This window comes from Rhamphochromis sp. 'chilingali' (assembly GCF_963969265.1).
Source record: "Rhamphochromis sp. 'chilingali' genome assembly, chromosome: 21".
Lineage (NCBI taxonomy): Eukaryota > Metazoa > Chordata > Actinopteri > Cichliformes > Cichlidae > Rhamphochromis > Rhamphochromis sp. 'chilingali'.
In genome coordinates, this window is record NC_137949.1 from 20835060 (window position 1) to 20862339 (window position 27280).

Genomic DNA, 27280 nt, shown 5'->3' on the forward strand with positions numbered 1-27280 from the left:
GCTTGGAGGTTAAACACACTATTGTTATGTATTAGTATTTAGACTTCAGTTTTTGTTCTAAACCGATGAAAAAGGAAACATATGTTTGTTTTTTAAAACAAAGAAATTCGTTTTTAGTTTTTTCCCGCCAACAATACAATACGCTAAATTATAAAACATTAAATATAGTTACATTAAATATTTGTAAATTAAATATCTATATAGATTTAAGATGACTTGCATTTTCTGTCAATGGAGTTTAAAATATTTCCTTCAAAATACAAGATTTGAAAATCTTTCCTGCATCTTTGCCCCAAATAAATAACAAAACCATATTAAAGTAAAAAGAAAACCCCAAAGAAAACCCTTAAGTGTATACTTGTGGTCTAGTCATCAATGACAGAATACACATTAAGTAAAGCTGCAGTGCAAAGAAGGTGCATTCTGTATTATCAACAATGTCAACCTTAACTTCAAGTAAAGGAGAGAGTTCAATTTGTCCTCTAAAATTAGATGTGTATTTTCACTTTAGTGATTTTCTTGGAGTCATTGAGGTGAGATTTAAATAATTTACCAGTCAGAGGTTCTTGCACTGGTGAAATTATAGTCTCAAGATTATTCAATTACTTGTCCCCTAGTTTTTTTCTCTTGACAGTGTAAAAAAAATAAATCATAAATTAAAAATAAATAAATAAACTGCATCTGTTCTGAGCCTAAGATGAAAGTTTGTTAAGGTACAACACGAAGAGGTTGCCTGTCCATCACAGGGCTAACAAATAAACATTCACGTTCACTCTCATCATATCTAAATGTAGCCCCACCTATCATCAAAAGCTAAGCCTTATCTTTACGTTGTTCACAATCTCTTATTATCTTTTATCCATATCCTTAATTATCCACTGGATAGATACATGTTGCCCTTTACCTCACAGACACAAACACAAAAATGTTTACCTAAGCTGCATGAATTATAATGAAAGGTTGCAGTTACAAAGAATCAGTGGTTAAATGTCAGAAGAAGGATACCAACTAGCTGAGGACCTCTGATATTGATGCTAATAAGCTGATCAGACACTGACAGAAAAACCGCGAAGAACAGAGGGGGGGCTTCCTGGAAGAAAGGCGGCAGGGGAGTTTGAAAAACAGAAATCCATTTCTCCCAATTCTCTTTAATTAGCAGCTGTGTGTGTCTTTGTGTCCAGTTGAGTCCATATATTTTTGGCATACGAGTTCAAATGCATGTGCTTAAAATGATGTTTCTCTGTCATTTATAATCTTTATAATTATGTTTTAGGGAATACATTGTAGTATTTAAGTTCTCTCTTTAGCACAAATAGTCTAAAACACCCTGTAGCAGTGATAGCAGTTACCTAACTTGGTACACATTTAGGGAAAATGTGGACCAGGAAGTCTGACAAATTTAAGGCTTATCATGCAGAGTACGTAGGAGAATGGTAACAGGCAAAAGGATCCACAAACATCCAAGGTCAAAGCTAATATACCACATTAGTGTCCAGCATTGGACAGATAGGTCTGCAAATACATGGAGAGCATTCAAGGTTGCATGGTACAGCACTTTCACGGTCACGTACTTTGGCTTGTGATCTTAAATCAGTGCACACATGCTCAAGTAAAATTTAAATGCTGGCTTGTTTGGCTCTCATCTCTAGAGACATTTCCACAAAAATCCAATCAATATAAGATGATAAATAATAAAATAATAATAAACATTTTTACAGTGCAATATTCAACAAATAAATTCTATCTCTTTCTCGCTCTCTCCCATGATTTTTAGTGTGCAGATCCAGGCAGTGAATGCCATTGGCTCCAGTCCCAACAGTTTACCACTGATCGTGAGGACACGCCCTCTCCCGCCACCGCCGCCCCCACTCGAATGCTCAGCGGCTGGCCCTCAAAGCCTGAAGCTCAAGTGGGGCGAAAACACCAGCCACACACGTGCTCTGCTTGCTGATGACATGGTCTACACACTACAGATGGAGGACAAGAACCACAGGTGGAGTATACATGGACCAGTTTATACTGCTCCATCATCATTGTTTACTTGAGGGAATGGGCTGAGTCCAGCTTATTTAAACAACACATTAAAATCTTGGACTTGAAGCTTATATTTACCCATTTATAAACAAAAAGTGGAACACCGAATTAACCTACTAATCCTGTCTCTATGACAGCAATAGACAGAACGATAGTCTGCATTTATCTATGGAACCTCATGTGTAACAAGGGATTGAAACTATGATGTTGCCCTCAGAGGACTTCTCACCCTATAACTAGTCAATTGATCAAATTAGAACCCAGGTTAAAAATATGCACATCATTGAGAAGAACACACAAATACTAGGAGGACAAAACCAGAGCAGCTGAGGGGAGCCGAGGGAGTGTGTGCATTTAACATTAAAGGTACTTGTGGGGATCTGTGCCTTTTCCTCTGTGTGCAGTAACTAGATGTACCTGGGAGTAGTCATGTTGAGTGGAGCTGGACACAGCAGGGATGCAGCCCCCAACAATCAAGCCTTCATTGAATTGACTGGTCAGACAGCAGCGATAAAAAGAGAAATGGAAAGATAGTGTTAGCAGACTGAGGAGGAGAGGATGGAAAATAATCATGGACAGGGAGTCAAATACACATCTGGGGGCAAAAAAAGTTCAGGAGGAGGGAATTTTTGCAAGTAGCTAGAGCTAAGAGTATCTGTAATGCATCGCACCAGCCCGTCTGCCCAACTGTCAGTTTGTTTAGCTCCCTCCTTTATCCTTCTGGTTGGCCCTTATCAGTGTTTGAATTAAGGGTTGGCTGTATCAAGCTGGCACCTTGACACCCTTGGAATGGGTACCATAACTGACAGATGGGTCCCTAACTGGCAGGCTGTGGTCTGTTAGCTTCTGTGACACACATACACATAAACAAACATAGAGGTATGCGATCGCTCTCTGCCATACCAAATGCAAACAGCTTTCACAGTTTTGTTTACCCTTTTCTAACTGCCACAGTAATGTTTGTGCATATTTATGTACATTTTTCTTTCTTTGTAATCACGCTTGGATGCAGTTAGGTATATTATGCATGTGTCTGTATGCACCCGATGAAGTTATAGGAGTTGGAGTATTAAACATAGTTGGCAACTAAACTCAAGGTTAATTTGTCTTTTTTTTCCCCAAGTGTTTATGCTGTAGACTTAGGGATGAGGAGTGGCTCATTTAAATGAAAGAATGTGTATGTGTTAGTCCCCATAGGGAAAATACTTTTCTGCATTTAACCCATTCACCCAGTGAGGCAGTGGGCAGCCACCAGTGCAGCTCTCGGGGAGCAGTGTGTGGGGAGGGTACCTTGCGATCACTGGCATCTATATTTTAAATGTGTTTTTAAAAAAAGGTGGTATAAGTGGTTAGTGGTGCATCACAGTTTCTTGTACACTGTGTATTTGTGTGCAAAGGCATATAAAATTAAGAATGGACGTAGAAGATTTACAGGGCACTCCTCCTACGCTGCTCTGCTTTCCCCTTTTCTTTCTCATCACGCTCTGTTAAAATGAATTAGAAGGGTTTTTATTTTTTAGTATGAGTTAGCCATGGCAACCAGAAGCTTCACTGCTGACATAATAAGCGAGATTGGAAGGGCACATTGAAAGCAGGGAACTAATGAAATCTTGAAGTATTTAGCTTTGTAAACAAACATATTGAATAGCCAGCAATAATCTGTGCAAATATCATTTCTGATATTACACTTATGTTTTTGACCTTGACTCCTCCCCTCCTCTGTCTCTTGCTGTCCTCTGATTTAATTCATGTTTATTAATCGGGGTTTATTGTTAGACAGGTGACTGCGAATGTGGAGATTCTGACAATGAATGTGTGCTTCCTTTCAGGAATTATTTCCCCTGCATTGGCATTTTTTACCCTTCCTTTATTTTTCAGTAAACCCAAGCATTCCTCTATTTTATGATGATAAAGAAAGTGTTCTCCGGTTCCCATTATTGTTGCCATTATTTATTTCTCATCCTTGTACCTTCCCATCCTCCTTTCCCTTGCTTGCTCAGACTAATTTTTCTTTTTCTTATCTCCCTGTTTGCAGACTTGTTGCTCATGCGCTGTCCTCCCTGAGTCAGGGCTTTTTATTTTCACTTGTTTCCTGTGCTCCATTCATTTCTCCCTCTTCTCATCCATGTTACCCACTGACATGCCTTGTGTCAAATCTGAGAGTTGCAAGAATGTCATGACAACACGGGGCAGTGTAGTTCAAGGGCTTTATTCTTCTTACACGATGACGTCTGCAGTAGAACAATAACAGATTGTTTCATTACATTCTGACCTCTCTCATCCTGCCCTCTGCTCTGCCATGTTGTAGTTAATTGGTCAGCTTTTGGTCAGCACCAGGGCAATTCATCTCATTAACTATGTCCTAGTGATTTTTTTGTGCAAGGGTATTTATTGTTTGTTTGTGCTGTGCTAAATGTTAATTATTTTGATATCTTACCATTTATGTCTGGTCGACTGCGAAGAGGTCATAGCTCCTGATGATGGAAAAGTTAATGCATTAGTTGTTTGTTTTTTTTAAGCCATGCAGTTGATCGCTGCACGTGTTAACTGTATGGCCCACCAGTAAGGCCAAGGTTTAATAACATCATATATCAGCCAGAGAAACACATCACTTCTGTAGTGCAGCTACATAAAGAGCTCATCTGGAGTTATAGCTTTCCACTAAACCGTGACCTCTCTCCTCTCCTCTTTGTCTCGCACTCTCTTTTCTCTCTTCAACATTATCATCATCTCCTTTAATTCTCAATCACCTATCCTTCTGCTTTAACTTCTCTCTCCCTTGCATCCTCCTGCGACTTTACTCTTCTATTACTGCCTCTTCTCTTGTTCATTAACCATTTCCCTTTGTCTTTCTTTTCTCATTCCTCTGCTTCATGGCTTCCTTTGCCACCTAGACATTTACCTTATTTTGCTGCAAAGCTGATTGCTGAGATAAATAACCCCTCTTCGGCTCACATTCACTTATCTCCCAGACTTTTCCTGCTTTTATCTCTCCCACTCCATGAATCTGTCCATCGAGCCAGCCAGGAATGCTTTTGGTGCTCATTTTCATCAGATTTGTGACTATAGCCTGCCACTGTTTGTCCTGCGTGTTCATCAATCATCTCTATCTTTTTTTTTAAGGTGCTTTCTTTTCTTCTGCTGCTCCTCTTGCTTTTCAAGGTCCCCACATTTTATTTCTGAAGTTAATCTTACCTCAGGTTAACATATAATTGTGTTAAAATATTCACATTCACCGCTGAGCTGCTCATCATTTTTCTTGTGACGCCTGCTGTGCTGAGTTAAACTATATCAAGTCACAAACATGGTCTATCAGTCCTTATAACTAAGTTAGTGATTAGTGGGTATCTAAGTGTTTGTGCCTTACTTTTTACTGTTCTTGTTTGACCGTGCTCTGCAATAAGATGGCAACATGATCAGGCTGTAACCTGCCTCAGCCGTATTGACAGCTGGGATCGGCTCCAGCCCCCAACGACCTTGAATTAGATGGATAGATGGATGGATGTTTAACCATGTTTTTCTCTATTGTCATAACTCTTCCCTTCTTATACCCATTCATAACACCATCACCTTCACTTCCCTTCACCATTTCTCCTTTATCTCTGATGGAGTGATCCTTCATGCCTAGGCCTGTCAGTGCTCCCTCTGTCACATTGAACCGTCCTTCCTTTTTAAAATTTTTTTTTAGATTTACATCTTATTGTTTATTTCTCCTTCTTCATTATGTTCCCTGTTTAGGTTTGTGACAATCTACCGTGGTCCCAGCCACACCTACAAGGTTCAGCGATTGACCGAGTCCAGCAGCTACAGCTTCAGAATACAGGCCATCAGTGATGCTGGGGAGGGTCCTTTTTCTGACACGCATACGTTCTGCACCACCAAGTCTATACCCCCTGCCCTGAAAGGTAAACCGAAGCGGAGAAAATGTCTTTGTGCACAAACACATTTCACACAAAGAAGTCCTGTCTTCATCACTAGCTATACACCAGCTGCCTTTTCAGATCGTACAGTTGTGCCGTAGGGATATTAGTGGGGAATTATCAGACATATTAAAACGCACAGTCCTCTATTTAGGTAAATCTAACTTTAAATATCTTCAGGGGTCAGATCATGTGAAGATGTCCTACCAGTCCACCAATGTCAGCTCAATTTCACATATGATGGCAGAGCAACGCAAACACACCAGTGCACGAGTATCCATGCATACAGTAATGTTTGCCACTTCTACGTGGATTAAATCAAGCTTTACGCATGCAACAAATGCATCTGTTTTTGGCTTTTAGTGATGAATTTTACTGTCGCCTGCCTGATTATTGCCTCCAGCATCTGATTGTTACTGTAAGAGAGGGGGTGGCTTATTACAGCTCCAATAATTGCAGTAAGGGGTAACCTCTCTGGATATATCTACAAAGTATGATGGTAGCTGTGCCGCATAGCATTGATATATCCATAAACCCACTCGAGGGACCGAATAGCTTCTGTAAAGCTCATAGCAGTGTACGCCATCTAAAAGGGTCAGGCATTCATTTGAAACTATAAAGAGCAGGTGATGTTGAGATGAATCAACATATAGATACTTGGTTATCAAAGCAGTTAGTAAAATGTGTTTTGTATTTAATGCAGCAGTTTATTGCAGTCAAAATGACATCGTTGTTGTTAACATTGTAATTTACAGTGTAAAATGACATTAATCCCCAAGGATTTGATTGCAGTGCATAACAAATGTTACAACTGAAAAACAAAATGAATTTCATGACTCACTTTGTTGTAGCTGATGTTCACTATTTATATTCATATATATGTTTCTCGGTTTCCTATTTTTGATTGATAGATTTCAGTTGTTTCTTCTGCTTTGTTTTAGTTCATCCTAAATGAACATTGGCCCTAAGATAAGCCTTACATTTATATGATGTATTTTTTCTATTATACATTATAATATCCCCAAAGTCGTCGCAGTTCCATATTGAAAAATGTTGTTCTTCAATCATAAGTGTTTTGCTGCACTGTTTCACGGAAGAATGAACCTTCTTGGGTATGCTCTTTTTATACCCAGTTTTATACCACTTTTTCTATATGCTGAATCAAGTTTCAGCTCTGGATAAGTTATCTTCTTAATGTTTTCAGTTAAATATAGGCTTTAAGTGTTTGGCAAATCACTGAACTGTGAGTTTATCTACACTTTACTGTTTACAACCTCTGTCAGTGCGTCCCAGGGCAGCTGTGGCTACAATGTAGCTTGCCATCGCCAGTGTGTGAATGGGTGAATGACTGAATGTAGTGTGAAGCGCTTTGGGGTCCTTAGGGACTAGAAAAGCGCTATACAAATGCAGGCCATTTACAACATTTTAAATGTTGTAAAATGATAAACACCATTTCTTGACTTCACAAGAGATGGTGTTCTAATTATACTCTTCATCTGTTTGCAAGCGTCTTTTAACGATATGCAGTCATGTATATGAGATAATGATTTGTTATTATTAATTCCAACAGCTCCCAGAGTGCACCAGCTGGAGGGGAACATGTGTGAGATAACATGGGAAACTATTCCACCAATGAGGGGGGACCCTGTGAGCTATGTGCTCCAGGTGCTGGTGGGACGTGAGTCAGAATACAAACAGGTTTGTAACACACACATGTAAACGGGTCTTACATGAGAGCTGTCCAGTTCATCTAAACACTAGGAAGCTGCTGGAATTAATTAATTCAATTTTCTTTTGACATTTGATAGAAGAGTAAAATACCCATGTGTGAACACTTCCCTCATATACATCCCCCCTGCTGAGAGGTATTAAATACTTTTAATGAAAATTACAAAACAGAAGTATCTCAGGAAGAGTCTGCTGCACCTGGAAATATAGGATTTGATTGCTCACAGCTGCAGCGGTGGGCAGGCAGGTAGACAAAAGGTTATTTGTCTTCAGGGCCATTTCAACTTCTGTTATTGAATTACAGAATGGTTGGTGGGAAGAACTGCACTCTCATAAGTAGATAAAACCTGTGCAGACATATGTTATCAGATGCTGCTTTTAACATTTTGTGTTCTTTTTTGGGGGGGTTGTTTTTCCTTATTTTTGTTGGGTTTTTTTATTTCTTTATGAGAAGACCAGTAAATGCACTCAGTTATATTTACCTCTCGTCAGTTTGAGAGTCTAACAGCTAAAGTTCAGTGCACCTTTATCAAACCATTTCTTCTACTGCAGCACTAAAAATTAAATGGTGTTTTTTGTCTACACACATTCTCCTTTGACACAAACACCACTTACCTTTCTACAAGTTCAATTCCAAAGAAACTCTACCCTGTAAAATGCAAAGAAAAACACAAGGCGGTCATTTAAATGTCTTAAACATGTTTTTTAATCACAATAGAACATAGGAGACATGAAATTTTAAACGGAGACATTTTACTATTTCATCAAAAAATATTAGTTCATTTTGAAGTTGACGGCAGCAACAGGTCTCAAAAGAGTTGGGTGGAGATAACAAAAGACCGAAAAAACTAAGTGGTGCTAAAAAGAAACAGCCGGAGGAACATTTTGCAACTAGTTAGGTTTATTGGCAAAATGTCAGTAACATGACATCTTAGAGGGGCAGAGTTTCTCAGAAGCAAAGCTAGAAGGAGAATTCACCAGTCTGCGAATACACCCCCTCCCCCCCAAAAAAAACAAAACAAAAAAAACGCATCATCAAATCGTGGAACAGTTTCATAATAATGTTCTTCAATATAAAATGGTGAAAACTTTTAGTATCCAATCATCTACAGTACATAATATCTTGAAATGATTCTGAGAATCTGGAGAATCTCGGTGTGATCCTCGCCTGTGATCTTTCGGCTCTCAAGCAGCACTGCAGTAACATCAATTACACTGTAAGGACTCAGGAACTCTTCCAGAAATCATTGTGAACACAGTTCCAATGCAGATTAAAACTCTATCGTGCAAAGAAAAAGCAAAATGTAAAAATGTTGTTAACATGAAAGTAGAAAACTGTTCTGTGGGAGGACAAATTTGAAATTCTTTTCAGGAAACTTGAATGATACTATGATACGTCCTCCACACTACAGAAGCGAGGGACCATTTGGCTTGTTATCAGCGCTTAGTTCAAAATCCTGTATGCCTGAGGGTATGGGAGCCCAATAATGCCTAGGGAAACTGGCACTTTGCTCATCTGGAAAGACAACATTAATGCTGAAAGGTGTATATATAGGTTTTAGAGCAACATATGCTCCCATCCAGGAGACATCTTTTTAAGGGTGGTCATTAAAAAGATGTCTCCTGGACAGCTTCTTGTAGAAGAGTCCGGGTGCTGAACTGGCCTGCCTCTTCACCAGACCTTTCACCAGCTGAAAACGTCTGGCACATCATGAGAAACAAAATACACCAAAGAAGACCTTAATGAGGACTGTTGCACACCTAGAAACCTATCAAATAAGAATGATAGGAAGAACATTCCTCTCCCAAAAATTGAGCAACAAATCTACTAAGTTGGTAAAAGAGGATTAAATGTTGCTACCATTAAATTCCAAATTTCTTAAAATTTTCACAGTTTAAACATCTAATTTGTTTTGTTTTTCTGTGTTCTTTGAATAAAATATGAGTTTACGTGAGCATGCATGTCTGTTTTCTAGCTAAAATGATTTCACTCAGGAGCATGTTATGCTTTTTAGTTGGATGAAAATCTGCGTCCTTTGCGCTTATCTTATTTCTTTCTTAAAATGTCTTTCTTATCCAAGTCAGCTGTAAAACTTTTTTCACCTCTTTCCTGCCTTCAAAGGTTTTCAAGGGAGAGGAGGGTGTGTTTCAAATCTCCGGTCTCCAGAGCAACACAGACTACCGTTTCCGTGTGGGTGCCTGCCGCCGTTGCCAGGATACGTGCCAGGAGCTGTGTGGACCACTGAGCCCTTCCTCTTTGTTCACGCTGCGTCGCCAGGAGGCAGCATCATCAGGAGAGCAGTGTGCCGTGGAAGCAGGCAAAGGAGCGGGCCTGATCTCGAGCGACGAGCGCTTTGCGGCGCTGATTGTGTGTGTGTTTGCAGGCTTCTCCATCCTCATGGCCTGCTTGCTACAGTACTTCTTCATGAAGTGAGGGAATTTTTAATTATAGGATAGAAAGAGAAAGCAAAATCGCAGAAAAAAAAACTTTAAAAAACATCTATGAAAGAACCGAATGAAATCAAAACAAACACTTGAGATGTACATTCAACGCTATCTATGATTTTTTTTGGTTATTTTTTGATTCAGGCTTTTCCCACCTTGTTCCTGTTGTCTTTTGCCTTCACTCACCTTGGACTTTTTCCCTCTCCGTCTCTGTTGTCTTCATACCATTGTCCGTCTCATTTGTTAAGGATTTCTGTCGAGGGAAGCCTTGTCTGAGTTGTACCTCGTTTGGGAAAGAAAGCTGATAATCAAGCCTTAAAATAGCTGTGAGCAAAACAGTTGCTCTCCAGACTGACTTGCATGTTTTTATTTTGTATCTTTTTAAAACATATTCACTTAGAGAACATATATTTCTTGATGGTCATTGCCTTACTTTTTTGGTTTATTTTTCAGTGTTTAATTTGCATTTTTTTTGCTGTAGTCTTTATTCATTCAGCCATATTCCAGTGTAGGCCTTCAAAGCTTTAGTTGTTCTTACTTACCCAGTTTGTTACAACTCTACAGGCTGTCAGACATTTCACGCAATCTGCACCCGTTCTCACATGCAGACTGACAAATACCCAGTGCACAGACAAAGGTGCAGACTTACATGCATAACCTTGCACACATATCCAATTACACTAATGCAATGACAATGAGAAAGACATTTCATCCTAAGAAGTAAATCACATATCTGCTTAGCTTTTTACATTCACTCATTCACTCTTTCCGCTACCAAAGTGATGCAATCCATGTATGGTTTAAGATGCTGCTATCCTTTGATTTTATTATATCTACAAAAGAATGGAAAACCAGTAATCTAATATATGAACTCTATATATAGATATGTATATTATAGCAAATACTATGATGCTATAAATTGATGTAATATAAGTGATGGCAATGTAAGGTCTGAAGTACAGTGTAAAAGGGGGAATAGTGGACTCTAGGTGCTCATAGACGGCAGCTCTGAGGTCAGCTCAGCAGCTTGCACATTTAGTTGAAGGAGCCCTTAAACACTTGTCTTGGTTCAGAATATGAGCCCTTGAAGGTATTGGTTTGTGAGGCTTAAACTGGCTTTGGGGAGCCGGGCTGTGGTTGTGATCGGCTGCAGCAGACAAGGAAAGGGCTGGGCTGAGCATATTTTGGGCCATTGGTCAGTTCTTCTTTAATCTACCATCTCAAATACCATTGCTCCAGCCTATTTATCTGTAGCTTTACTAGCGATATGTACGTAGCTCCACTGACCCAGAGGTGCTAACAGTCTGCCAGCTAACCGGCCTTCTCAGAGCTGTATGGGTGTTAACTAGGAAAGCCATTAGGAGTTAGCTTGTGCTTTAGCCCCCACTAAGAATTAGCCAGCCAGAGCAATGCTAAAGCTGTTTCTCCTTCCGGCTAGCCTGTCAATTGATGCATTTAAAGTCTATTCTCCTCTTTTCTCATTTCCCACCCGTGATTATCTGTAATTACCCTTTTTGCTCTGGCCACTTTTCTCTTGCTTTCGATCCATCCCATCTGTCTGCCCATGCACTACTCTCACTTTCCCTCTCTTCTCTCTCGCTCTCTCTATTAAAAGGTGCTTTATTGATATGTAATCAGAGCAGTAGCAAGTCTGTGGTCTCTCCTCAGACGGACATGTTCTCTGAGGACTTGAACTAATGTTCACTAACCAAACAAGCCTTTGACAGGACACAACTCATCAGAACAGGGCATTCTAACACACATAACAGCCCCTCACCTCCCACCCAAGTCCCCAAAACCCTTTTTAACCCCAACCCGAAGCAACAAAGCCAAGGTACAACCCAATACATGCCCCGATAATCCAAAGAAGTCACCCTGACCAGCGTAATTAATGTGTGACATGTTTGTCGGATGGGGTGCAGGGAGTAAAAGGGATTGGATGGGAGACGGAGGTAATGATTAGCTCTGATTGGCAGCCTGTAATGTACCTCAGGGATAAGGCCTCACAGAGGGGAGATCTAATCTTGTCATCCCTATTGCTGTCATCATGATAATTTATCATTTTAGCTTCTTTTCTTCTTTTTTTCTCTCTTCCTTCCCTTTGTTCTCTCATTTTTGATGCTGTATCTTGTGCTCTGTCTGTGCTGTGCCTTGCTCCTGTTTGTGTCAGTAAGTAAAGTGGTTTACTAGCTTAAAAAACCTTTGCCAAAGTTGGTGGGAAAGTAAAGGTAGAGTTCTTTTCTAGGTTTTATTTATACTATATATTTGCATACAGTACTTTACATGCCAATTACAGTGCAATCTTCATTTATTTATTGTTAAAAGATTAAGAGACAAGTGTAGTTATATACTAATTTTTTCTTGTAGCATGTTTTTTTTTCTTTTGTTTTAATGGATGTATGTTAGATTGTATGATTAAGGCCAGCATTCCTTATCTCAGTAACCCTTTAAGTATTTTTCTTACAGCTGTTGGGAACCTGTAGCTCATCAGTCCATGAATTGCAGTTATCATTGCCGTTTCAAACATTTAACCAAATTGCCTATGTATTTTTATTTTATTTTATTTTATTTTTTACATTTCCTGTTTTGGCTGTGCACAGGCAAGCAGTTCTTGAAACGCTTAGAGAAACATGTAGCAAGCCAGGTCTTATGGTCAATTCAAGTCATCTGTTTTGGGATAAACGTTGCTGCCTTTGGCTTTTGTTCTGATTAGTGTTATAATGAAGCTTCTGATATCTATTTTTACTGTTTTAATGCCAAAGTGCAAACTTTTTATGTCCACTAGTTGTTGCGTTTTGAATCGTCTAAAGGGTTCTGAGATGTTCTTCTGCAGCGACACAGCATTACGACTATTATCATTATTCTTTCTAAAGGAAAAAAAAACATTAACTTGATCTGTGATATTTCTTCTTTTCATATTATCTTTTATTGTTTTGTTTTGTAAAGCAAAATGTGCCATTATGAAATGTGTAGCCCCTTTCGGTGGAGTTTTTTTTCCCGTTTTTTAATTTTTACACAACCTGATTTCACACTGAAAGGTAAAGAAAGCAAAAACAATCATACGATGGTTTCCGGCAGATGATGAAAATAATAATATTGATAAATCCTTTTTCAGGCTTGTGCTGGTATAACAGTAGTGAGCTTTTTTGTGTCCGTACATTGCTAAGAGATGATATACAGAGATATCTATAGAGCTATAGAAGAAGAGGGTAAATTCATTATGACTAACAGAGTTGAAGCACTTTTTTATGCCAAGCATTAGGCTTGATGAGGTAAATATGAGCGATAGGAAACGCGATCCTTTGCTCTATTCCAAACTCTACTGCCAACACTGTCTGTTACTTTTATTGGCATTATTCTGTTATTGGCATCACTGTGACATTGGCATTACTGGGGCGCTCTCTGCAGAATGCACAGTACAGCCACAAAGAAAGGAAAGTTTATAGGGAGTATGGTGCCTTTGTCTGATGTGTTCATCTTGTGTCTGCCTGTTGCATTGTAATTGACAGGTGACTTGTGAGGTGTCCTTTCCTTAAACTCCTGATGTTATGTTGCCCAACACTACCCCCTTTTAAGCCTTAATTCCCCAGTGGAAGAGCAGAGGTTTGCTTGGTGTATGGTCATTGTCAGGCCAGTTATGCTAGTGTTAAATAGTCCAAGGTTAGCACAGTGTTAACAAAAAGGCACTGTGTTTGTGGGCAGGGTACTCCCTTGATGTGCATTGTTGGGGGTTTTTTTTGCGTTTTTTCCCCTCAAATACAGGTGATTTTATAGAACCCCAGCCTCCCTACTCACCACCCTGCAGGTCCTGTACATTTGGCGGGTATGTCAAGAGTGAGAGACAATGTTTTGCCCAGCAACCCCACGTCTGTGCCTTCTGATCATTTTTTTTTTTTGAATGTTTTGTACATGTAGAGATTTTGACTGAGAGATTGGCGATTTGACAAACATACAGAGACTCACAGGTATTTAACTATTTTTTAAGTAAGACAAAAACAGAAACATATTTTTACCTCACAATTAAAAAATAAACATTCCAACGTTGTCATGGTCTACGAATTGAGGAAAAAAAGAAATTCATGCATTTCTTCTTGTATTGTAAATGTTAGACAATTTCATATGCATTATATAAAAGAAACTGCCATATCAATTTTAATGTATAGATTTTTGCAAATACTACCCTATGTATGTAAGACGTAACTGTATCGGTAGCGTATATATAATATATTTATGCCCAATAAATGTTTTAATTTTTTTCTGTCTTTAATTGCACTGTTTATTGAATGTCAACATTACGCTTCAACACAATGATGCTCTGCAGTTTGTTGGTTTGTTCTTTTTTTGGATAGGACTTCCCAAACCAGCTGAATACATCAATATAGGGTGGAGAAACAAGTATAAACACACTTCTGACATTCTCTGTGGCAGTATTGATTTGTATCTTTCAGATTTAATAAGAGGGTCATTATTGTCATTTCATCTGCATCATCTTTGTGTACTGTTGTAAACATAGAGTACTGATAATCAATATTTATAATATTAGGGTTTAAATTAGAATTACTCAGCTGGAGAGCTCATCTTACGAGCACTGTAATTCATTTGAAATTTCACCGCAAATCATTAATATAATAGTTTTTGCCTTTAATTTGTCACTTAGGGTTCAAGGATTTGAGGTGAGTGTAAATGTGTGTCTGTGAAGGTTTGTCATGTTGAGATTTACTCTCTGGTGGCCTTAATACTGTTTAACCAGAAAGCTGTGACAAGACTAAATCACAGACTTTATGCCCTGCTGGCCCTGAAAGCAGCCGGACAGAAACTGCAGCACTGCAAGGTCAATATTCCTCAATCACAGGCAATCCAAGGGCATCAGAGGAACATTAGTCTTTTTGTCTTAACAAAAAGACCATAGATTACATTTATGAAAGAAAATCAAACATTTATTTTCCTAGTCAAACTACAAATCCTTTTTTTAAGTGCACTGCAGTAGCTTTTGTTGAACAATACCGTTCTATAGGTTAATATGGTATAAGTCTAGTGACTGGAAGTGGTAGGATTTCACTGTCGGGTGTTCCAGTTTTCACATTTTTAATGCAGGAACCTTTTTCCAAAGATTCCCGAGAAACAAAACAAAAAGTGTCACTTTGTGGCTTTCAAATGTTTGGGTCAAAATTGATAGCTTAATAATTAACAGTCCAGACTGCTAATACACTGATAGGGTTATGTACGTATTCCTCATGGGGAAAATCAACATTTCATATTCATTTCATGTTCAAAAGTCTATACTGAACTATTTAGACTTAAATTTTTAAGCAACTGTTTTTGTATTAACAAAAAACTGCAGGCTGGGGTTCTTTTGTACAGACTGATGTTTATAATGATGCCTTTAATGTTTTCACTTGACTATCGAATTAAATGTAAAATTTAGCACAGACACAGGGTGCTTGTCCCAACCAGGATGAAGGAGATTGACAATAACTTTAGGTGCCACTAGTGTGGACACAGATGCCTAATCTTATTTGAACGAAAGCTTCTTGGAGGATTCTTTTTGTCGTCATCATCAGGAGACTGATGAAAAAATATAGCTGCGTTTGTCCTGGTCTGAACCATCTGCACTATCCCATTTGCAGATGACTTCATTTTTGGTCCACCCCTGTGAGTGTACTTGTAAACAGTCAGTGTGTTGGTATACCAGCAAACATTAGCTTGTCTGAACTGGTATCAAAATAATAAAAAAAAAGGTGCTGCATTTTTAAAAATACTTATTTAATTCCACTCTCATCCTAATTGTGTAATGTTCATTTATCCACACTCACAACCTTCATTTAAACAAGCTCTTATGATTTCTGACTCACTGTTTGAGCCTCTTCTCTTTCACCTTGTGTTTTATTGTCCATTTCCACTGAGGTATTTCATGTGGACTTTTGTGTTTCAGATCTCTTCTTCTCTCCACCTTTCATCCACCCACTTCTCCTGTGAGTTACCAACTCAACTTTGAGCTTTAATTCCCTGTGAATCCTTCATTACCTTTCATAGTCATTCTAATTTTCAATCTGCTGAACATTTTTGCACTCAAAGGCTTTTGCTGACTGTAAGTGTTTTGATCAAGTACCTGAGGGGAATTTAGTGATGAATGAGTGCTCTTTTGAGGTCTGCTTCATATTGGCAGCACCTGCTGTCTTATAAGCTATCTAATGTGATAGAATGGAGCCTGGTGGCACCAAGAAAATCCTGTCAGCTGAGATGGGAGAGGCACATTGCAGTGTCCCTTCGGCCAGTGTTAAACCCCTTTGAGGCCAACATTATATAGTGGGGTACTGCTGGGCCACATGGAGAAATGACTGCATACCCTATTGTTATCTTTTGTTATTTTTTAATGTGACTGAGAAGGTGTTTACTGGTGTTTGTTGGTTTAATAACCCTGATTGCAGTTTGCATCTCATATCTGCTGAGGGCAACTTTCTGACTGTCGAGTCGGTTACACAAAGAATATGAATACTGTGTACAAAAGAGGAGGAAACTTTTTGTTTCTTTTACAAGACATTATCATAGACATACACATTAACTAAGTGAAGATAGTCACATAGATTAATAAAAATAAAAAAAAGCAATAAATTTTGACTGTTAATAAGTATGGATTGATAAAAGCATGTCATGTTATCAGTATATGGTCATAAACATTAATTTAACAGATACATTCTTCAAAGTCATGAGGCCATGTTTTAAATCAAGGAAGCTGCTGTGGTGATTTGGACTGCGTAAACCACCTGAGTGTACTGCATTACAAAGCATCTATATACAAATTATAGCAAAGATCTTTTCGACAAGGCTCTTTACAAATCACTTTACAAAATGTACCACTTTTACATTTCCACCTGTTGTGTTATCTTACACAAGCTCAAAGGAAAATCTATTTTAAAACTTTCTTATACATTGTTGTAGCACTTCATCAGACTGGAGAACATTTAAAATCACTTTACATGCCATGATCTGCTGTTTAATCACCCATGAAGACTTTTCATCTTCCAGTAAATTGTTAAATGAGAAAAAGAAGACACATATTATACAGTTTACATCGTGTGAGAACTCACTTCTCTCGTTTGTCAGTGGAAAACCATGTCTCCTAAAGATAAGTGTGAAGCCTTGGGCTAGCTTACAGTGGAAGCTACTTGTATAGAAGCAGGACTAGTGAAAATGAATGTTTTTGTTGCCATAAATATGGCTGCAAAAAGCATGATTGCTATTGGTAAATTAGACAAATTTATAATAACGTTTTGTGTTTACAGCCACAGCAAAAGATAGCATTGTATGCTTAATCAGTGCAACATATGTAACTATAGCTGGTGACTGAAAACATGTGGATAACACTGCTGGAAAATGGTGCACAGTTCACATGGCCCAGAAAGTGACTGCTAACATGTTTATTTATACATTAACAGGCAGCTTTCTTTGTGTATGCACCAGACCTAAACTTGCAGAGTCATAAGACCTGTAAAAACCTTTTGCGTTGCTACCTTATAGGACCCCCCCACACCCCCTAATACACATTTCTGATGGTCCTACAGATTAAACAGTGCTGATCATTTAACAGTGAAATACATTCAACAAGATCAGAGACTGATACATATTTTGGAAATATAAATTGTCTCACAATCACAAAAAAAAAGCAAAGGCTGTGCACCACAAAGATTCACAAGAATACTCACAGGGACTGTTGACTCACCCCATTGATCCCAAACACAGCATTGATTTGAATATAAAAGTGCCCACTGGGAATTTTGACAACTTATAACAGTAACCCACGACATCTTCATGTAACGTGACTAAAAGCATACCCAAAAGCATGACACTTGGCCTGCATAGCACATGCAAAAATCTCTTCCACACACATGCACATACACACTGCACCTCTGCCTCTGTCTTAATGAGTACAGAGCTGTGCCGCAAATTCTACAGTGCTTTCTTTGTCATCCAGAATATAAATGCAGTATAAGGCATTTGTAGATGTGCGTGACATTTATACGTGAGCACACAGGCGTGCGTGTCTGTTTTTGATTGATATCCTGTAAGCATTTCAGGCCAGTGACTTTTGCACTTCACCAGTTTTGCTTTTCAATTGTTTTCTATGAATAGTGTGTGGCACTTGCTGAAATAACCGAACAAGACAAGTAACTGAGCAAATTGTATTTAAAAGAAAGCGTTTTATGCATATGGACCGTTTATGGCTCGTGCTTTTTTTAATCATCCTTTTTGATTCCAGTCAAATAAAGGCAAGTGCTCACCACAATTTTGCATCGCCCTGACAGAAATTAGGGCCTTTACGTGAGTAATGTAGATCCACGACTAATAGCTTTATTCATTACGCCAGCCATTTAGGCCATGCATTCAAAAGCTGATTGTAGACTCTGTCCAGCCGTTTGAGCCATCTCCCTTCACAGTGCTCGCTGTGCGACCCCGTGGCGGCAGGCTGTCGGTCAGGCCGAAGAGGCGCGCCGCTGCACCCCGGTATTTCCACGACATGGTGTTATAGAGGATGGGATTGATGGCAGCACTCAAGTAAAAGAGAACCACTGACACCAAGCTACAGTACTCGGATAACAACGACAGCAACGGGGAAGGAGCATCCAGAGAGCGGAACTGCAAGTAGCGACCCACATGGAAAGGCAACCAACACAGGACAAAGGCCAGCACAACAACCACTTTTGGAAAAAAAAAACATAAAAAGGAGCAGGGGTTAGTCAAAGGAGATGCTGATTAACATTTTCTACCTAAACATATATATCTTTATTTGGACATTTGAACTGATATCACTTTAATATGAACACAGTTTAAAGCCCTAAGGTGTCTTTCATGTGTCGACAACTCAAACTCGAATCATGTAAGAACTTTAGAATTTTTGCATAATTTGCGCGTTCTGGAAACTTACCCAGCATCTTTATGGTCTGCCTGTTGCTCTTATCCCTGTGAGACACGCGGTTGCTCATGTTCGTCTCCCGGTGCCTTTGCCACAGCCGACGGCCTATCAGGCCGTAGAGCACTGTCAGACAGAACACGGGCATGAAGAAGAAAACGGAGCTCAGCCACACCATGGCCCCCATCAGACCGGATTGCACAGCATAGTGCGTCATCTTACACTCTCGGGTGTCCTCAGCCTCCAGGAATAAGTTAGACTCATTCATCCACGAACTGAAGTTTAGTGGCCCCATGGTGTCCTGCTCTACTCCCACCATGACAAACACAGGGCCTGCGCTCAAAAGGGACACTGTCCATAACAGACAAATCAAGGCTCTTACGCGCCTTTTGGTTACCAGAGCCTTGGCGCGCAATGGGAAACAGATCGCCAGGTAGCGCTCTACTGACAGGGCGGTGATGCTGAGGATGGTGGAGTAAGTGCTTGATTCTGACACAAACTGAAAGAGTTTGCAGAGCGCGTCTCCAAAGCGCCAGGGCCTGTATCTCCACATGCGGTAGAGGTCAAGTGGCATGCAAAGGAAAATGAGTAGATCGGATACCGCCATGCTGCACAGGTACAGATTGGTGGTCGTGCGCATGTACCGGTACTTGCTGACCACCAAAATGGTCATAACATTCCCGGCCACCCCTATCAGAAACAGCAGTGTGCAGGCGACGGTGATGGCCGTTAGGAGAGGAATTGAATAATAATTGAGAGGGGGCGGGGAAGGGTCAGCTTTGCTTATGGTATTGTTGGTCTCCTCCCAGGTGCAGTTATGGTGGAGGCACTCCAGTTGGCTGGGCCAGGAGGGCATTGTTGCCTCTGGGTTATTCTCCCGGCCGCACCTGACCCTGACTGCTGATGTCACCCTGGATCTGGGACTCCTCATGCCCCTCGATGCCGCACTCACCTGCGTTATTCATTGTTTGATTTCCGGAGTTAAGAAAAACGTGTAACGGAGGAGATCAGGCGTGAACACAAGTAATATCCTTAGTGGTGCAAGCAATCCTGTGTAGCCTAACACTTCTTTACTTTGAAGATCAAACACGACATAGACGGTGTTGAACAGACTATAACAGAAATATGAGGCCATCTCAGATCGATCCGAATTATCCACCCCATCTTCATAACGCACACTAAAGTGTTCCAAAAGTACCTGAAGAGTAGGAGTGATGGTTACAAAATGCATTACATCCGGATATTCGCAAGCTATAAATCGCCAGCCGAAATTTTTGGGGATGTATACTCCAATAAAAACGGATATGACAGAAAATAAAAACAGATCTAGTATTTAAAAATCTAACATTTAAGCGCATCTTATCTTCTCCATCTTTAAAAAAAATATTTGTGAAACCCACCAGAAGCCCGAGGTCCTTCATGCGCTAAGAAGCCCCAAAGAGTCCCCATCAGCGGCAGCAAGTCCCCGCGTTTTCACAAAATAAAAAGCAAAATATTGGATCGGTTGACGAGTTGCATCTGGCAGCATGTGATGGTGAGTCAGACTCAGGGTCATAATGATGCGGCAGCAGCAAAAAAACATCTGTCCTGCAAATGACAGTGGCGCTCAAACTCAGCCAAACACAAACGGGCAAATAACAACTAGCGTGAAAACAATCACTGTCTGACGGAAGGGAGACAGTTTAATAAAACTCACAAACACCACGAAAGAACGATGCATTGTCAATGGAATAAAAAAATCTAAGAGTCCAAATGGTTAAAGAAGAAATATCAGTCAAGACCGATGAAAAAAATCCACCTTAACACCAGACTTCTGTTCTGCTCCTGTAGTTATGGTGCATATCCAGTGTGTGGATCATGATTCCCGGTGCGCAAAACATCTTACCCAAGTGAAGTGGTTGTGTTTTGGGGGTCTGCTCTGAGTGTGATGCTGCAACACCACCTACCGGTACTGTTGCAGTGATTGGTAGCGGTTTCAGCATTTTAAGCAATTATGCCCTTTGTGTTTACCACCAGCCAATGAGAAAGAGCATTTGGAGAATAAGTCGACTCTCTCTCTGTTTTATGATGTGATGGACCAAGAAGACAAGGAAAGTCAGGCAAGGGTTAAAGTCCATAAAACAAACTTGGTTAAATTATACAAAAAATAAAATAAAATAAATAAAAATACAATAAATATTGAGCCCATAAAAGAGGTCAAAGTAACAGAACTCTACTCAAAAGCTGGCAACAAACACTAACCTACCTAAATGAGACAAAAGGGAAACTTAAAAAGTGGCTGATCAGCCCACAAAGACACAAAAAGGGTTAGAACGCGCCAAAACCTAACTGAAACTAACATAATAAATTCCATTTCCCACCCATGATCCAGAGTTGTCGTGTGATCCAATTTTCAAGTCTTCACATAGGCTTTCTCCGCCCGTTTTCCACCTCTTAGCTCATCAACCAAGGGCCTGGAAGCATATGGATTATAATGAATGACCCCTTTGCACAAAGCAGAAAAAGACACTTTCTTTTCTGGTTGCCCATTACCTATTTAACTTTCACAATATATTATATGTTGCCCTAAGAACTGGCACGATAACTGGCCATTCTGCCTTATATTAAAATACAATAAACAAAACAAAAACGCAGGTAACACTAACAGAATAATTGATAACGATCTTGTGCATTTTCAGATTGCCATTAAAAATTTACCCCCTGATATGTTCAGTGCTGTATAAACATTCTCTAGTTTGGACAACAATGTACATTATACCATTTCCCACAACGAAATAACATCTATTTCTTCACTGAAATGTTCAGAATCTAAGAATACATGAATTTGAATAAACATGTGTTACTTTACAACAATCTCACCTACAAACCTACTTTGCAAAAACAATTTAAAGCTTATACTTAATTGCTACTTCTTAAATGGTTAAGAAAATAGATGGATAGATAAATAATATTTCTCAGTTTACTATATTCAGTTAAATATAGGAAACAAGTAATTTGCAAACCATTGCATTCTGTCTTTATTTACAGAAGTAACTTAGAATTTTGGGTTGTAGATCAATATACACTATGAATGGACTTCAAGTTGCCAAATCACATTTGTATAAGTTGCCTATTGGAACCAAAATGACCTCCAAACTTGTGGGGCTTGTCACAAAAAGCCCAACAACATAACTTAGCCTTCACCATAATTTCTGGGCACGTTCTGGCATCTCTGCTCTACTAACTAACAATGGAGAGTGTAAGTCAGCAGTATAAGAAATGCAGTGAGTGAATGTATGTGTGCAAACGCCCAAAAAGGTGGATGGAAGGCAGACCAATCACCACAATGCAGTTTTTCCGGCCCCGGCCCCACTGAACTGGTTGGTCTAAACTAATTACATAATTACTCTAGGGTAGGTTAGGATTGCCTCGATAAGAGTGAGAGGCTTATCACCATTTTTAATGACATATAATTAAGATATATCAGATTATTTTCCTTTTGTCTTAAGCAAAAACAAAAATAAAATAGCAAAAATCACACCTTTGACTGGCAGCATAGTTCTGTTTTTCCTGCACGGATGAGATTCTCATGTTTCAATTGGTGTTATCTCTCTGCCCTTTGCTCAGTGCTTACCAGCTGACACCGTTTATGACCACTGAATTATGATGTGTGTGTGTTTAAGCGAGGAGACGAAGCCGGTTAGTTAGAAATGACTTGAGAAAGACTGATCTTGCTGTCGTTAGCTTTCGGGACAGCCGTGCTTTGAAGGTTTCCGGTATGTATCTGTCATCATTTGATATAGACGTGTGTACAGACCATTGGATGCGTGTGTTTACACATGCAAGTGCGTATTTGTACAATGGTCTAAAGCACAACTTTAGACATTTGTACTGCACAGTCAAACGTCGTGGTTTGGTGTGCCCATAACAACTGAAGTAATGCCAAATAACAGACTGACTCACTATTTACATGGACAAAATTGGATTGTTTCTAAGACAACACGAGTTAACAGCAAAACTGGTTGTATTACCTGTTATGTCATGTTTTTATTTTAGTGTCGGGATCGATTTAATTTCTCAGATGCGTTTCTTTTTAGTAGAGTTGAAAATGTGTGTTATTTATTTAGAAAAAGACAGTTCTCATCTATTTTTATTTGAAAATGAAGCACATTTAGCATCCTTCATGTGTCAAGTGCACGTGGTAAATGTGGTAAAGGTTTGTGGTTACATTTTTATCTGCAATGTTAACTGAGAAAGTGTTTCCAGGGTGTGGTCGATTTCAGGTTAAAGTCCCTATCAAACCCATAATATACACTCTCGAGAACTACTGGCTTTACTCGGCCTGCACAGAGGTGCAGTACATCAATTATTCCACTAGATGGAAGAAGAGATCGCTTTCCTTTTAGTTTGAAGGCAAAACATACGGAGTATAAGTTGTATTTATACACCAAGTTTAAGTGAAGACACAGCCAAATCAAATGCCTAACTATTTTTCTTTTTTTTTCTTCTTATTTTTAAATATTTAGTATAACACCCAAGTGACATGTGCAATGATACACAGAGAGATGAGCTATAAATAATGGAAAGCAAGAAAAATAAACAAATAACAGAGAATGAGTAAAAGTGAGAAGTGATGAGATAATAGGCAGAGTCAGTGTCAAAGAATTTCCCAAGTGTACTCCTCCTACTTCAGCACAAGTCCAGCACTATTTTTTATCCAATGAGAAAAGGCTATGGGAAGAGTCTCTTTTTGTGATTGGCCTAGAGTTTGTGTGACCCCTCCCTTCCTGAGGAGTTGGAGAGAGTTCACTGTTAGTTTTTTTTTCCCAGCCACACTTACAGAAGTGCAGACTAGAAGGAGCTGTCTGCTGTCGCCGCTGCTGCTGCTGTGCAATTCTTTGTCTGCTTAGGCGTCTTAGTTGCTTTAGTTTTGCCCAACATTGAGTAAAGCCAGGTGGATCAGACTAAGCAACATGTGGACTGCACGTCCACAGAAAGAGCAGGTTGGTAATGTGTCCCTCTGACTCTCTGTTTGTTTTTGTGTCTGCTCTGTTCTATTTGCGTCCAGGGGCTTTGGGAGATATGTGTCTGTGACACTCTTTGGCTTTGGGTTATCACTGGAATCATGGACAAGAAATGTACAGTGGATTATACTGGAGTACTGCTGAACAAGTTGGATTAGTTCTTTTTGAGCTGCAGCAGAGCAAATACGTGGTTAATGTGCATCACTGTTTCTGTTCCTTGTCACAAAATGATATATGCTGTACTAAGATTTAGTCACAAGTAAAGTGTAAAATGTAAAGAGTGGCTGCTATAGTGAGGTGTGAAGATGAATCTCCTGATCTTTTTGTTGGTTACTTTGTACCAGTGTAATGCTGTGACAAATAATGTTTTACCTGTTGCATAAGACTTCACAGGTGTGCGTGTGTGCATGTCTGTTTGTGTGTTGGCCTGATGTCCCCTTTCTCATGCCTTGTGGGAAAACTGGTTGCTGCAGCTGGAATGTCATGGGAAGACTGCAGATATTTTTTTTCCTGCTGTTCGCCCATAGAAAACCAGCCCCCTCCCCTCTGCAGTTCTTCTGTTGTCTTTGCAACAGATATACTGGATACTGACCTCTGGCATTCAATGACCTCAATACTTTTTGTTGTGGTGCCAGCATTATTAAACAGTAAACTTTATTACTGTTATTCCTGCCTGAGGCTTTAAATGCATGCGTTTAAGTTTATCGACCTAAGTCTATGTGTTTTCTTGCTGTGCTTGCTGTGTGATGTATTTGTTATTAAATATTTGTTGGACAGTAAGAAAAATACTGAGCTGACGATTTCTTGGGTACGATCTTTGCTATAACCACCCACCATTCTTTTAAAGTAAAAAAGTAGCATAATAAGTTTGCATCATTGCAGTTTGCTGCTTAGAAGAGACAGGGGGGATCAGTGTTGTTAGCAAGGTTCTCAGATTTAGTACTACAAATTAAATCCAGATGTGAACTTCTGGCTTGTGTAATACCAGACAATGTGCCACCATCAAATATTATTTTGGGCTTTCCAACTACGATTTAAAATATATCTCTATAATTAAAGCATTATATATATATATATATATATATATATATATATATATATATATATATATATATATATATATATATATATATATATATATTCTTTTCCAAATTCTCACAGTTTTCATTGACTTTTCAAGAGCAAGTCTGTAGACGAGCTATTTCAATGTATTTGAAATGAACCAGGAGACCAACCTGTTGCTGCTGTTCTCCACGATGTACATTTCCCCGCGTTCACTGGGCCATTTGACACTCATACTACATCATACAGTACAACACATCTGCACCTAAGATGTTTGCATTCATATTGTGTCTATTTTTGAACATAGTGCTTCCTTTCTAAAGCACTAAATTATATTTTGCATGCACCAACCCTTCAATTCAAGAACTTAGAGATCCTCTATACTTTTTTCCTACCACTGTAATCATGAGTCACTTCAGTGGTCTGGCGCAAGTTAAACTTTAGTAGTTTCCAGCCTCGGACTTGGCCACACTGGTCGAGCCGAATCAGGCTTGGCTGAAACAGAGAGAGGGAGCAGTTCTCTCACTCCCTCAGTACAATGATGCCTTGTGTTACCATCAGCCGAACGACACTCTGGCAATGATGACGATTGCTCGCTCTCTTTTTCTGGCATCTACTGTATGTCTTGCTTTCTCTGCCGCTCTGACCATCCCAATCCCCCTATCCATGGTGTTAAGGATTAGATAATAGGCAGCTTTAGTGTGGGCAGAGAAAAAGAGGTGTCACAGACCTCTCTCATTGCTTCCCTCCCTCCCTTCTTCTCTCTATCTTTGTACCATCTGTGCCACGAGGAGCTTGGCACTGTTCAGTCTATAAATGCCAAGCTACATTTATGTTACCTTTGTTGCGCTGCTATATACGTACCATGGCGTGTGACTTGTAGTCTCTAATGCAAAAATGCCGTTTACATGCATTGTATATTTAAAAAAGTTTCAGTCAATCACTGTGTTTGCCACAGCACTTCATAAATGTCAGACTGGCTATCGCACAGGAATCTAGGATAGATGGTACATTTCACAAACTACCTATTTTTCCTCACACTTAATGGATAATCCGTGACAGCACCTCTGCTGAGGTTGACATGTTCAGTCCGCCTCCAGTGTTCCTTTCAATGATTTGACACTTTAAAACATGTATTGCAAGCGGATTTATTATAGAGGGAGAAAAGTAGGAGTACTGGATGCCAATGTAAGGTGGACAAATATGCTGAGGTCAACTGGTAGAAATGCATTTTTAAGTAGTGCTTCTGGATTCAAGAAGCAGCTCTGAAAATGATTTTTTTTATCAACACATATATGCAGACATCAGAGTCCGTTTTAGAGGTGATTAAGAAAAGTTTTTACAGTAAAATTGTAAATAAGCAGTGATGATCGTAGTCATAGAGTTTGTTATCGTGTCAAAAACATATAATCAGCGTGTGTCATATGTCATATCTTAGTCTGCCTGAGAAGGTGATTTCCCACAATCTCCAATCTGTTTGAGGGATAGATAATATACTGATGTTTTTATACTGATTACTTTATTTCTTTATCGTAATCTACAAAACAATAATCTGTTTTCTACCACAATGCAATGGCACAGACCATAAACGGGAAATCTGTCTAAACAAAAGGTTGAATAGCAACTTTTATTCATTTTTAATTCCATGTTGCTCAGAAATCTTCATAAATACAACAAAAATGTGCAAAAAATTATATCATGATGATATTAATCTTCTTTTATAATTTGGTAGACATAAGATGAACGTGTTTTTGCATGACATTTTTGTTTTTTGTGCAAAAAGACAGGATGCATCGATTGCACTGAGCGTAATTAGTGAATGTATCAGAGAGAAGTGGGGCGCTGTATTTTTGTCTTTTGATGTGTTTAGCAGTTTCTGGTATGAACTGTGTATGTGGCTGCCCTGAAAACACAGTGTAATGGCTTTATATTGTCTTTGCTTGACCTATAATGTAAACAAAAGTGCAGTTAAGAGTCACTAATGCAAGTACCGTTCGCTGTTGAAGATTTAAAGTTTAATGAGCTATTATTAAAGCATCTTTTTGCTTCTTCAAAGCTGTTAGACACCTTAAAAGGTGATGACTTAGAGATACAATGGAGAAGTGAAAACACAAGATTTTAGAACTGGTGCATGAAATCTCCTTTGATGGTTTAAAAAATGTTTGTGTTGCATATCTAAG

The 27280-nt window shown here is 39.2% G+C and overlaps 3 protein-coding genes across 5 annotated transcripts in view; 2 read left to right on the plus strand and 1 right to left on the minus strand.

Moving 5' to 3' along the window:
* The window catches only part of fndc3ba (fibronectin type III domain containing 3Ba), an 88626-nt gene extending 74244 nt beyond the window's left edge, over positions 1-14382 (plus strand). For all 3 annotated transcript variants that reach the window (XM_080870703.1, XM_080870705.1, XM_080870704.1), the window contains exons 24-27: positions 1775-1993; positions 5773-5939; positions 7525-7652; positions 9805-14382. In XM_080870703.1, the coding sequence (XP_080726829.1) occupies positions 1775-1993; positions 5773-5939; positions 7525-7652; positions 9805-10116 (826 nt within the window). In that variant the 3' untranslated portion in view covers positions 10117-14382. The remainder of the gene's footprint in view (positions 1-1774; positions 1994-5772; positions 5940-7524; positions 7653-9804) is intronic.
* A 2367-nt stretch (positions 14383-16749) lies between these two features.
* ghsra (growth hormone secretagogue receptor a) lies at positions 16750-20395 on the minus strand. The gene is made up of 2 exons (XM_080870267.1): positions 19051-20395; positions 16750-18823 (listed from the first exon to the last, which is right to left on the minus strand). The coding sequence occupies exons 1-2, from the start codon at positions 19964-19966 to the stop codon at positions 18510-18512; spliced, it is 1230 nt and encodes a 409-aa protein (XP_080726393.1). The 5' UTR covers positions 19967-20395; the 3' UTR covers positions 16750-18509.
* A 3458-nt stretch (positions 20396-23853) lies between these two features.
* The window catches only part of pld1a (phospholipase D1a), a 31945-nt gene continuing 28518 nt past the window's right edge, over positions 23854-27280 (plus strand). The window contains exon 1 of the mRNA XM_080870855.1: positions 23854-24017. The gene's annotated coding sequence lies outside the window, so the exon portion shown is untranslated. The remainder of the gene's footprint in view (positions 24018-27280) is intronic.

What these genes read in the sequence shown, in the direction of transcription:
- ghsra (XM_080870267.1), bottom strand. Translation starts at nt 19,966, where the DNA reads ATGAGGAGTCCCAGATCCAGGGTGACATCAGCAGTCAGGGTCAGGTGC. An exon ending in GCAGACCATAAAGATGCTGG is followed by an intron (nt 18,824 to 19,050) that starts GTAAGTTTCCAG and finishes TTTTTCCAAAAG; the next exon opens with TGGTTGTTGTGCTGGCCTTT.